The 12,166-nt window shown below is 36.0% G+C and overlaps 1 protein-coding gene and 1 non-coding gene across 2 annotated transcripts; both read right to left on the minus strand.

Moving 5' to 3' along the window:
• Positions 1 to 1,053: 1,053 nt before the first annotated feature.
• On the minus strand, positions 1,054 to 1,213 carry LOC147405469 (U1 spliceosomal RNA). The gene has a single exon (XR_015177150.1). It is a non-coding gene; the product is annotated as a U1 spliceosomal RNA (small nuclear RNA).
• A 1,183-nt stretch (positions 1,214 to 2,396) lies between these two features.
• Positions 2,397 to 9,286, minus strand: LOC147405470 (U-box domain-containing protein 45-like). Its single transcript, XM_086433225.1, has 6 exons — positions 9,052 to 9,286; positions 8,395 to 8,480; positions 7,515 to 7,700; positions 6,651 to 6,758; positions 3,625 to 4,835; positions 2,397 to 3,364 (listed from the first exon to the last, which is right to left on the minus strand). Exons 2-6 carry the CDS (start codon positions 8,443 to 8,445, stop codon positions 2,569 to 2,571), a joined length of 2,352 nt encoding a protein of 783 aa, XP_086289351.1. The 5' UTR covers positions 8,446 to 8,480; positions 9,052 to 9,286; the 3' UTR covers positions 2,397 to 2,568.
• Between the last annotated feature and the right edge of the window lie 2,880 nt (positions 9,287 to 12,166).

Genomic DNA, 12,166 nt, shown 5'->3' on the forward strand with positions numbered 1-12,166 from the left:
ACCCTAAAACCCATTTTTTTCATAATTCAATCCTAAAATTCTAATGGTGGTAAGAGTTAATTTTAGATTTGATCGGTGCTTACTATTATTTTTATTACAGCCCACAAATAGGCTTCCTTGGTTCTTTCTAATCAATTATCGACGTATTTGATTGCAAAGAAAATATTTATTAATAAATCATTTGTCAAACAAATGATTTACCAAGCAAATGATTCACACGGACAATTCCATTTTCACTATTTGAGCACATAATGTAAATTTAACAGAAAATCTGAAGTCCTAACCCATGGCTGATATAAAAAAATCAAGAAAAAAAAAGGAAAAAAGAAAAAATACGTAACACATGACTAAAGAAGGTCACCCATAAGATCTACAAAATAAGACCAACTTTACTTAGTGAGATTTCAAAAGATTCGAAGGGTAATTAAGCTCACATTGTGACATCCAAATACATGATCTGAGGCTACATGATTGTAGATGACAAAATTCTATAAACATTTTAACAAATATAAATTCAAAAACAAATTAATTTTCATTGTTAGAATTTTAATTTTAACTTTGAGAATTTGGCAACTGCCCATTTTCAATAGCTAGGATCAAACCCAACAAAATGGTTTTTTTCGAGAAGACATAAATTAATTAATTTATAAATAAATAACTTTAAAAAAAAAAAAACAGATCTAACATATCCAGAGGACTGGTCTTGCATACCACAAGGTAAGTTCGACCTTAATTACGAGCATACAACAACCAATCGACCTTAATTACCAACATACGACAACCAATCAAAACAAAGGTGCAATTTTGTATCTCGAGGAGACAGAAATGGTGCCACATGTGCAAGTCAGATTATCAAGACTCTAAAGAACTAATTGTAGAGGGAGTGAGAAGATTTTTCCCTTTTTGGGCAAATCTTTTTCTCCATGTTTGCCCTAAATATTTCTATTTCTACACAATAAATATCCAAAACCCAGAACCTATTGTACTGTAAATTTACTCTTTCTTAAAACTCGAAGAAGAAGAAGAGAGCTAAAATTTAAAGATAGAGTTGGGCAGGGGCCGCGCGAACGCGTACCCCCTCTTTCACAAATTATGACGTACACTCTCCCACTTGGGGAGATGTTAGGCGAGCGCTCCTCCCACGTGCAATGGAGGCCGCTAACCTAGGCCACGGACCTTCTTGATCGCCCGTTGACCCCGTCCAGGTAAGTATGTTTCAACCTTCCCACTCTCCTCTTATTTATAATCTCTCTTTCTCCTTCCTTTCATCTACTCCAATCGATGTGGGACTAATTCAAATATAATTTCCTTTGCCTGCCAGCACTAGCTCTCGCTATTTTATGTGGGAGTGGGACCCAAAACTTTTTTATGAATAAATGGGGATCGTATTTATTGTTGTCTGTCTGATGTTGATGTTGGGTCCATAATGAACGGTCATGATTTTTTATTTGTTTTATATCCAAATGGACATTATTAATTTTTCTTGCTTCTGTTCACACACACACACACACACACACACACAAAAAACCATTTCGTGATACGAGGTATACTCATTTTTAAATGGCCCAGATTTCATCACCACAAGATAAGTTGGACTTGGATCTAAGAATCCATCACATAATTAATCAACGTTGAGTTTTCGAGTCATGATCAATGATTGTATAGGGTAAAAGATAAATTGGATCTAAACTCTACACGTGTCAAAATCTGAGAGAGGTTTGACAGCCAAGTAAGGAAAGATCCGACAATTCCTAGATATGTGGCACCTAAGAAATTCGTCAGCTCTACTCAGCATGGAGTGGTAAAGCTGAGCTAATGTCTGCCCATCTCAAGTAGGGAGGGGCAAACCAAAAAAGAATATCGGGACAAGCTGTCAATGTTATCTTTGAGTTCAAATTTGGAAGGTATCACGAGAATCTTAAGAGTGATTGACCGTATCAATCATGTTCTTTTGTAAAAGAATCACTTCCTATTCTAGAATAAAAAAATAACTGTTAACAATCTAAGGGATTTAAAAGAAGGATAAGTTCATCATAAACTCGAATCTCTCTGAATAATGGAAGAGGGTGATGTGGCTAAAGATGTAATTAAGGAAAGAGGTTGACCCTATAAATAGAGAACCAGACTCGAAATAAAGGATTTTTGCAAGGTGATCAAAGTTATCAACTATTACATTCTGCAATGTCAATTCTAACTTAGCATTTGCAGGTATCACATGTGTTCATAGAGAAAGAGAGCCTTGCATCAGAGATATTTGAATTGTTCGAGGTAAATCTGCTATAACACCCCTACAACGATCCCCGTCGGTAAAATGTGTTGGTGGTGATATGCTGTTCGAGAGAGTCCTCACTGATCATAGGACACGAATGAATCCTTGAAACATAATACACAGATCCTACTCATATCATATGACAATAAATTAGAAGAAAAATTAACATTCCAAAGATTACAGTTGCCTGTACACCTCATCAAGGCAAAAATAAATAATGCCCATAGCAAAAAAAAAACGTAGAGGAAGAACAAAGATACAACAGAAATTTACATGGATACACAGATCTTGAGATAAGACTAGTGAACTGAAAAGTTCTTGCTCTTCCATATTGAACTCCAACCCCTGCCCATCTTCCTAGTAGTCGATTTACAAAGCGGCTTCGAGTCCGAAGCAGGCGGAGGAGGAGGGGGAGAAGGAGACTCATCACTGCTCTCGTTTGCCTGCTGTGTCTGAAGTACAGGAGATGGGTCACGCTGCCGCTGCTGCCGAAACAACATGAGTAGCTTCTGTGCCTTGTCTTTCCCTCTATTTGTCCCATTCACTGAGATGGACACAAGCGCTGGTATCACCCCTTCTTGTAACAACATCTCACCGCATTTCTCATCACCGTTACATAAAATAAAAAGACACGAAACAGCTTGCTCCTGCTCGATGGGCTCGCCAGTATCCAAGATTGCAGCGAGCCCACTAATAAGGCCATTTGCTGACATAATTTCCACTTTTCCTGATTTATTTGTGGCTAAGTTTATAAATACAGCAATGGTCTTTTCGACCCATTGATTCTCCGGGCTCGTGAGGAGGGCCTTAAGCACGTCTATAATGCCGGCTGAGAGGAGATGGGGGATGTTGGATGAGAGGGTGGAGAGGTTGTAGAGGGTATGGAGGGCATCGAGCTTGCATTGTGGTGTGGAGTTGGTTTGGAGAAGTTGGACTAAAATGGGAACCGCTTGGCTTGATCCGATGATGGGCTTGGCTTCTTCCATACAGGAGAGATTAAGAAAGAGTGCAGTTGCCGCTTCATAAGAGTTTGAATTAAGGATCATTTCCTCCAATAGTAGAATTACTCCTGCAGATAACATCATCTCCTTGTTCCTGAAAAACATGAATAAATTGAAGTAAGAAATAAATTTTCAGGTTATTAAAGGTCTTCTTATAGAGCAGTATCTAGCTGGAAAATCGCATAAATAGAGGACTAGCATGATTCAATAAGAGGAATAACAGAAACAAGGGTCTTGTTAACAAGTGCCCTAATGCATTTATGTAATTTGCAGCATTTCCTATAACATAATGGGTAAGGGCCAGAACAAGTTCATAAAGCAAGCTAAGTTGGGAACTTGTAAAGCAGAACACACCTGTTATTATTGACAGCTAGGTTGAAGAGAGCCATAGCTCCAATTTCCTGAGCCTTCTCATTTCCCTCAGAAACAGCAGAACTCAAAAACTGCACTAGCACCTCAACAAACCCATTAGCCCCCATAAAAATCCTGCCTTCTTCGTCATCCTTCACTATGAGCCGTATCTGTTCTACCGCTTTGCACCGTCTCCTCATATCTCCTCCTTCGCACAAGATCGCTAGTAAGCTCCTGTACCTTTCAAACAAGTCCTCTTCACCGTCCTGGCCAGACATTTCAAACGAATCTACTTCACCATCCTGGCAAGACATATCTCCCATTTCATTTACTTCAAGTTCCTCAACGATACCACTCTCCTCCAGAGGAACCACCTTAACTCCCTTCGACTTGCAGGAGTTGATGCTTCCCATAGATCTTGAATTTGCGGACTCGCGCTCCGATAGTGCCAACCTCCAGTAATTGAGATCGAGAGAGTCTGGGGGGGCGTCAGGAACGGGGACACTATTCTGTTCACACCAACCAGAAACAAGACCCTTGACACAGAAATTTGGGGTTAAACCAAGATGGGCGAGTTGCTGCTGAGTCTTTGGGCAGGTGTTGTGCCCATCACTGAACCATTTCTCAATGCAGACTCTCTCGTAAGTCTGCCCGGATGAGATGATAACAGGGTCATACATGAGTTGCAACGAGATAGGACACCTCAATTCCTGGGGCGGTACTTGCATCTGCCCCGATCTCCTCTCACTTGACTTAAAATTGAAAGAACTCAATTTCGACAGCTGCCGCTCAAAAGCTTGGCCATTTGCCCCAGGCACACCATATTCCTCGAATGAGCTCTGGATGGTAGGAGAGCAAGGAGTCGATCCTTGTGAATCGTTGTCATCGGAGAATTCATTTCTGAATAGTTTCGAGTATTTTCTCATGAGATGTAAAAGGTAAGCAACAATGGATTCCTTTCTTTTATCATCCTCAGCACGAGCTCTTTCAATTAGTTTCTTGAGAGCTCTTCTCTCCGTAAGAGCAGCTCTCGAAGAAGTAATTCCAAGCCTTGAAGCAGCTTGATGAAAGGTTTCAAGCTCACTATTGTCATTACTATTGTTGTTAAATTTAATATCCTGTTGGAGCAATGCAATCACTTCATCACCGACTAGCTTCTCTAACGGATCTATTGAGAACACAATTCCCTCAAGTTCATTTACAATTTCTGAAATCTGCAAGGGATGAGATCACAAAAAGAAAATAAGTGAATTTTTCGGGCATTAGAGGGGTGTAATAAATAAAAAGAACTAAAACCATATGGAAGAACAATATTACTGATTATTTGTTATACGAAGAAAAAATTTATGAGCTGAAAATGAATACTCCATTCACAATTGAGAAAGTCTTATAGCAAAAGAGTATCAGAATCATTTGACAGAGAACATAACAGTTATTAACAAATGATGTTAAAAGAATTTGAAATTACATTCAGGCTCCAAAGTTATAGTTTCTTTAGTCATAACTAGTTTTCTGTTTCCGTTCTTTTCTATAACACCCATTGTTACATTTTAGAAAAATTCTTTTGAAGTAAATGATAATGGAGCTACTGCCCAAACATTTAAATGATAAGATGAGACCAAGATAGTTATTTTATTAATTTCTGTTCTCATCAAAGAAGAATATTAAAAACGGAATTCCAAATTAGGGGACACCCACGATCTCTTTAAAGTTGATTGTTTCTTCAGGAGAGGCTAAAAAATCAGCTGAATACTTCTTACAAGTAAAACTTGGAATATTTATGGGGGTGGGGTGCAACTTGTCACCATTATCATCCAAATCTAATTCAAAAGCTTTGGGATCAGATGAGCGAATCCTGCTCCTCCATTCAATTATGTCTAAAGCCATGTCTTAGGTTAATTCAAGTGTTCATAATTGCTCTCACTACCTCCATTCCTTTGTTGCACAATCAAACCATCTCAATCGACTTTCCTTAGTTTATCATTCCTAAATTTTCCTTACCACACATTCATTTCTATTTTATCTTTCTTAGTCATTACACTCATCCTCATATCTGCTACGCTGAATGTATAAACATACTGCTTCTTGATTGGCAAATATTCAGCTCTATACAACATAAGCAGTCTTGCTGCTGGCTTCAAAGATTCTCCTTTTAATTTGATTGGGATACATCAGTCACATAGCACTCAAGAATCACACATCTACTTCAGCCAGCCAGCTCCAATTCTATGACAACATCCGCATCAATCTTTCCAATAGACAAAAAAAATTGAAAGTTTTAAAAGTCCAAAAAGCATTCTCCATATCTCAGGTTTATACACAAATTATAAAACTTTTCAGACACGCAAAAAGATGACAAAACGACAACGAAAGGGGGAGGGGGGGGCTGACCCCTGACCTGTGGTACGCATTATAAAGTACCATCACAAAACTAAATAAATGAGCCTCCAAGTGAGCCAGTTTAGCTAATTTTGTAGTTCACATTGGTGAGCTCCCATTAGCACGTGTTGGAGCACCTGCCCAAACAGAGTTTATTCTTTCCCTTCTATGACCATTATTCTGAGATGATCCAACCAGGGACCTTCTTTGCAATTGTCTTTTTTTTTTTTTTTTTTGGATAGACACTTTCTTTGCAATTGTGAAAATACCTGGCTCTTGCTTGTAAAGGATCTTCCATTTATGAGTTCAACAAGGAAAGGTTTAATGAAAATGTTGCCAGTTTTAGTATATTTAAAATATAAAAAAAAAAAAAAAGCCTAGTCAAAGCAAGTCAACCACGTTTTGACTCATTCAACAAGTTTCCGAACGTCTCTTTCAAGTGAAAGCACTAACCACATGAATTTTCTGGAAAGCATTACCCAGAATAGAACTTGTTACCAGGTATAACAGAGTTCAAATCAAAGAATGCATTTAAAATACAGCTTAAACCAGTACAATTACCAATAATCAAATAAACCAGCTTAAAACATATTTAAAATGAACATTATACACTTCTACAACCAATAATCAAATAAATATGTTTTCCTTACCTGACTACCAATAGATTGTGGGACAATATCTTCAACACGTCTAAGGCTATCCCCAAGAGCACATTTTGCCTTCTCAAATTTTAGGAGAACGGAGTCCCCTGTTATAGCCTAAGGAATGCAAAACATGCAATTAATTATTATCTCATTAAAGAAGTTCTTATTTATACCAAATGAGTTGAAAACTAAGAAAAAATGCAGCACACAATAAGGAGCTCCTCATCCCCCTAAATATTCAATCACATGGAAGAAATCATATGCAACCATAAAATGGAATAGGCTACATGTAAAGAGAAGCATCCATTTCTCCAATAAAATATATCATTTAGAGTCTGAATATGCATCTAACCGCCAACCTTCTGTGGTCTCCCATACATACAGTTCTTTTATTTATGAATATATTTCCATAAATATTTAACAAGCAAGAATTATCATTCATCCTTCATAATGCCCTTACAGAATCCTTAAATATGAATATAATCGCAAAAGCTTAGACTATAATGTCCAAAGTAAAAAATGGGTTACAAGCTTACAATCATACAAAGAACATAGGAGCTAAAACTTGTTTCTACTTCAATCACAGAAACTACGAAGAGGGAAAAAATTCATGTCACGAAGAGAAATTTGCTCCAAAGAGACATAACAAACCCAATGGCCAAGCTCAATGAGAAAATTTAATCAAAATACAAAAAGTACATCTTACAAAACCATCAAATTACCAATCAGGAGATGGGACATAAATTAATAGAGTTGAAGACCTCTTCATTTGTGCAAAATAGCACAAGTACTAAAAATGGTGTCGCTGCTACGGTATATAGATGGGTAAACACAGCATAAAGTTACTTGTGCAAAAGAAAAATGACATACCAAATAAAGTTTACTACAATTCGAGCAATGTTGAAGTAGATTCTTAGCCTTCTCCAGTGCTACATGCAATGAACAAAGTGCCTGCAGGCCAGACTTGCTCCTCGGCCGTGCCGCTTCCAAGTCTGGAAAGACTCCCAAAACTTTACAAACGATCGTGGAAAGTACTCTACACATCTCTCTATGTAACTGCAATAAAAGCATTAATCATGCAGCTCTATTAATGGAATCACAAATATCTCTAAGTAACTTTTATTTAAAGGATGACAAGAAGACCTCCAAAAGAAGGAAAACAAAGCTAGCAACTCACCTTACAAATATCTCTAAGTTACTTCTGGGGAAAAAAATTATATTTTCAGGTTGATCTACGCTTTACCAAGTCAACTATAGTTGGACTCCTCAATACTGAGTGTAAATCCAAATTATATTTAGTAAATTAACCAACTATGCCTTAAGTGACTTTAAGATAAGTGTTTTTCAAGTGAATCGGTTGAGCTGAACCTACGAGTTGGAACATCATTTCGACATCAAACTAGGGTTCAATATTGTTATAAATTACAATATCTATTATCACACCATAATTTTTCAAATTATCATTTTATTTATTTTATGTTATTCTTCTTTTGATAGTAGGTGACTTTGTGTGGGGAAGAGGGATGCGTATGATGTTCTAGCCCATTTCCTTGAAAATAAGGAACTTACATCACACAAAAACCACATTTCCCCACCACTACCCTCCCGAAGACGAACAACCATGACACGATATGCCCAAAGCTTTCAAAGTAAAATGTTGCTTAAAAAACCCAACAATTTCATAGAACAATGATGTTTATCGACACTATATCCTTTTTGCAGCTCCAAGATATACAAATAGAATCAATACCTTTGCATCGCTGGCAGCAAAAAGACTCTCTTCGACCTCCGAGACGTCCATATTTCCCAATCAATGACACTCACACAAGTTTAATTCTGTAAAAACAAAAAAAGTCTAGAAGTCAGTAAAACAAAAGGGAACCAACTCGTCTATCAATTATCAAAACCAAGAAAACAATGACAAATACTCGCTAAAACAATTTTGGGTCAGCTAAATTATGCCAATTAACCTGATGGATCTGTTGCCCGAAAAGTTTCTGATTTGATTTCGACATTTAGCCAAAAAAAAAAAAAAAAAGTTTTATTTCAACGAAATGCAAGAAAAGTAAATCAAATACAATGGTTTACAATCTATTTAGTTGTTATTTCAAATGGTTTGGATTCAAATAAAGCAAATATGACAATAAAATCACGATCCACACTTTCAGCTGAGATCTCGAATTACAACCAATATTGAGATTCACATAAATAAAAAAAAAAATTCAAGAATTCGTCAACCATTAAATCAAAACTCTCCGGAAAAATGCAGGTTTACATCCCAAATCCCTAACACGGAAAATATACAGTCTTCGGTACAAAATGCCGACTTTTACAGAATTAGTACAGAATTACCAAATATCAATTGAATCTGCAAAGAGAAAATCAGGGTTTGAGGCAGAAAACCTACCTAAAAAACAAGATTTTTTTTAGGGAAGCTTCATGAGTGAGCATTCGCAGAGATAGAGAGACAGAACAAATACGTAATGAGTTTTGAAGAATCGATCTGTTTCTTTTCTCATCCCATCTGTCAAACAGATAATTAGGGCTAGGGTTAGGGTTTCGATCCGGAGTTGCGGACAAGCGAATTTCACGCATTGGTGGAGGGGAGAGACAACTGAGAAAAGAGAGGAGACAAACTGATTTTAGTTTTTTTATAATGGAGTTAAAAAAGGGAAATAAAACAACTATTAATTGTTTTTATTTTTGGTGATAAAATATAAATAATTAAAATTTCAAATTTGATTAGTTTTTTTCCGGTTTTGTCTCCTGGTTTATCGGCCGACATTGGCCGACTTTCTTCTTTGTCAGTTAGTAGTATATCTTCTTAAATGGATCAAAATGACGAAAATAGCCTTTTAAACCAATTTATTAATTTATGTATCTAGTAGTGGTTTTGGTTTGGATTCTTAGAATCTCATTCTTCCCCATAATTTGATTTTGGAATCCAACATCACATTTGGTTTGAATTCTAAAAGTGATCTCTCATGATCAGAATAAAAAATTAGTTAAGAAATAAATAAGGGAGGACCTGTTTATTGTGATTTTGAAATAATCACAATTTGAATCACAAATGTAGAAACATGGTTAAAAATAAATAGATTGGATTCTAATTCTAGATTCTAAAATCATTTCTAGATATAGTGTGGCAAATTTTGGATATTAATAATATCTATAATCTAATATAAATAACCTAAATTAGAATGTGAAATCGAAGTCTAATGAAACGAACAAAGTACCCCGTAGACCATGTAGGTGCATAATTACACCTCGTGAGTCATGACGTTGACCAATAAGAATGAATCGACATGGCCACCAGTACATGAATGAGTTGACTGGAGATATCCACGTTTTAGCTCAGTTGTGTTTAAGAGCTAACTCAATGAACAAGTGAATGGGTTAAGACCTCTAGGTGTCAACAATACCAAGTATAGAAAACAACTCAGTTGACGAGACATGTTGTTTAAGGAGAGCACTCAACTAAAGGTAACTTTGTCTCGAGTGATCATTCATATGAAGGAAATAGCCTGTAAACGTATGGTTGGATGCAAATCATGCGTTTTAACTATGTTGTGTTAAGAGCTAACTCAACTAATAAGAGAATGGGTCAAGGCATCGAGGTGTGAACAATACCAAGCATAGAGAATGACTTAGTTTACGAGACATGTTGTTTAAGGAGAGCACTCAATAAAAAGTAACATTTCCTTGAGTGATCATTCATATGAAGGAAAGAACGTGTAAACTTGTGGTTGGATGCAAATCATAACAGAAGATTTACCCAAGATCTTTTGAAATTCGGATATAAGGAAGTTTAACAAGGAAGAAGATCAAATTAAAAATACTAATGCTGGAGTGACCTCAGCGGGGGACACATGGGAGACATCTTGATGTGGTGGCGCGCGCATTCTTGTAGACACATTTTCTCTGAGATATGAGTAAAATGCATCTACGGACATGTGCAAACCACCACCTCAAGATGTCCCCCACTGAGGTAAGTCCATCACGATTCAATTAGAAAGAGGTTTGAACGAACACAGAAGTGTCAAAGATAAAATTAAAAATTTTCTTAACAAATGAGGATGTTGAATTTAATTAAAGATTTGGATAACCTTCATAAGGAAAGTCACCTAAGGAAGGAATGTAACTATAAATCTATAAAAAGGAAGAATAAGACCTAAAGGATTTTTGGATTCATTCACCAACTATAACTCTCCTTACTTCATTATAACTTGATCATCGGAGGGTGTTGGACTGGGAACCCTATTTGAGATTATTTGTAGGTACCAAGAGTAATATTTTCATCGAGATTCAAGTCTAGGAATGATGAAAATACCATATAATATCTCAAAAAAAAATAATGGTCTAAAAAACACAATAGATTGAAGGATACCATCATATAATGATATTAATTATCAAAGTGGAGGAAAAGATAATGCATATCACCATTGTTGATCTTGAAGACCTCAATGTTGTATTATTATGTCACCCTAATAAGGTGGTATGAGCTCATGTGTGTATTCGTTATCATTTAACCATTTTCAATTGTCTTTCTCTTCTTGGTATTAGATACTTGATAGCTTGAGATTTGAGTAAGATGTTGTGAATTATTTTAAATTGATTGACCTGAATGCATTTGGCGATCAAAAATTGATCCAACTCTAAATTATCACATAAATAAACAAATTAAGTCAAAAAATAATTAAACGAATCAAAATAATCCAAATTTATCAAAGATCCCATAGATTACAAAGGGAATGTTGACAAACACCCACTAGGGGTTAGTTGAGATGGCAAGATCGATTGGATTTGCTCATTAGGTTATGGCTTCGAATCTCTATATACCCCTCCAAATAAAAAGATGGTTATTTAATGACGTACATGTGTAGGATGGGATGGTACGTGCTTTCTGCCAGAGCCAAAAAAAATAGATGGAATGTTGACAAACATTCCTCAAGGTTTAAATATATAAGAAAATGGAAGTAGAAGGTAAGTGATTGTAGATTTTTATGATTGTTCATTTCATCTTTGAAAGTGATCGACAAGAATCCCTCTTGATGTCTAGAACAAGGGGATGAAGATAAAAAGATCCTAATTATTTTGTCTCCCAACTCTAAGTAATGCATTACATATGTTTTATTACTTTGCTTATAAAACTCAAATACACACTGAAATATAAGCCAATTTAGATTAGTTGAATACATACTTCACAAATCAAGAGCAATACTAATAGAGATTATTTGTATCACGTGGAATCGTCACAACACAACCATTTTATCTGATGTACACTAAATGATAGACATAGTTTGTTCTAATTCTAAGCCTCTTTTTTTTTTTTTTTTTTTTTTTAAATCTTGCTCGAGACGACTTAAATAAATTAGATATCTCGTCCAAGGCAACACAATCACATTCATGGATGAGACAAGACATCAAAACAAGTTTTAAACCCATGGTCTTAACACAACCATTTTATCTAATTCACTGACCAAATTGACTGTATTTCAAATAATTCGTACATACAAATTAAA

The sequence above is a fragment of the Akebia trifoliata genome, chromosome 3 (genome assembly GCF_017979445.1).
Source record: "Akebia trifoliata isolate Shusen 1 chromosome 3, ASM1797944v1, whole genome shotgun sequence".
Taxonomy (NCBI): domain Eukaryota; kingdom Viridiplantae; phylum Streptophyta; class Magnoliopsida; order Ranunculales; family Lardizabalaceae; genus Akebia; species Akebia trifoliata.

Coding starts and splice junctions, on each gene's coding strand:
- LOC147405470 (XM_086433225.1), bottom strand. CDS start 8,445: ATGGACGTCTCGGAGGTCGAAGAGAGTCTTTTTGCTGCCAGCGATGCA. Junction 6,759..7,514: donor ATTGTAGTAAACTTTATTTG/GTATGTCATTTT, acceptor TGCATTCCTTAG/GCTATAACAGGGGACTCCGT. Junction 3,365..3,624: donor CTAGCTGTCAATAATAACAG/GTGTGTTCTGCT, acceptor CATGTTTTTCAG/GAACAAGGAGATGATGTTAT.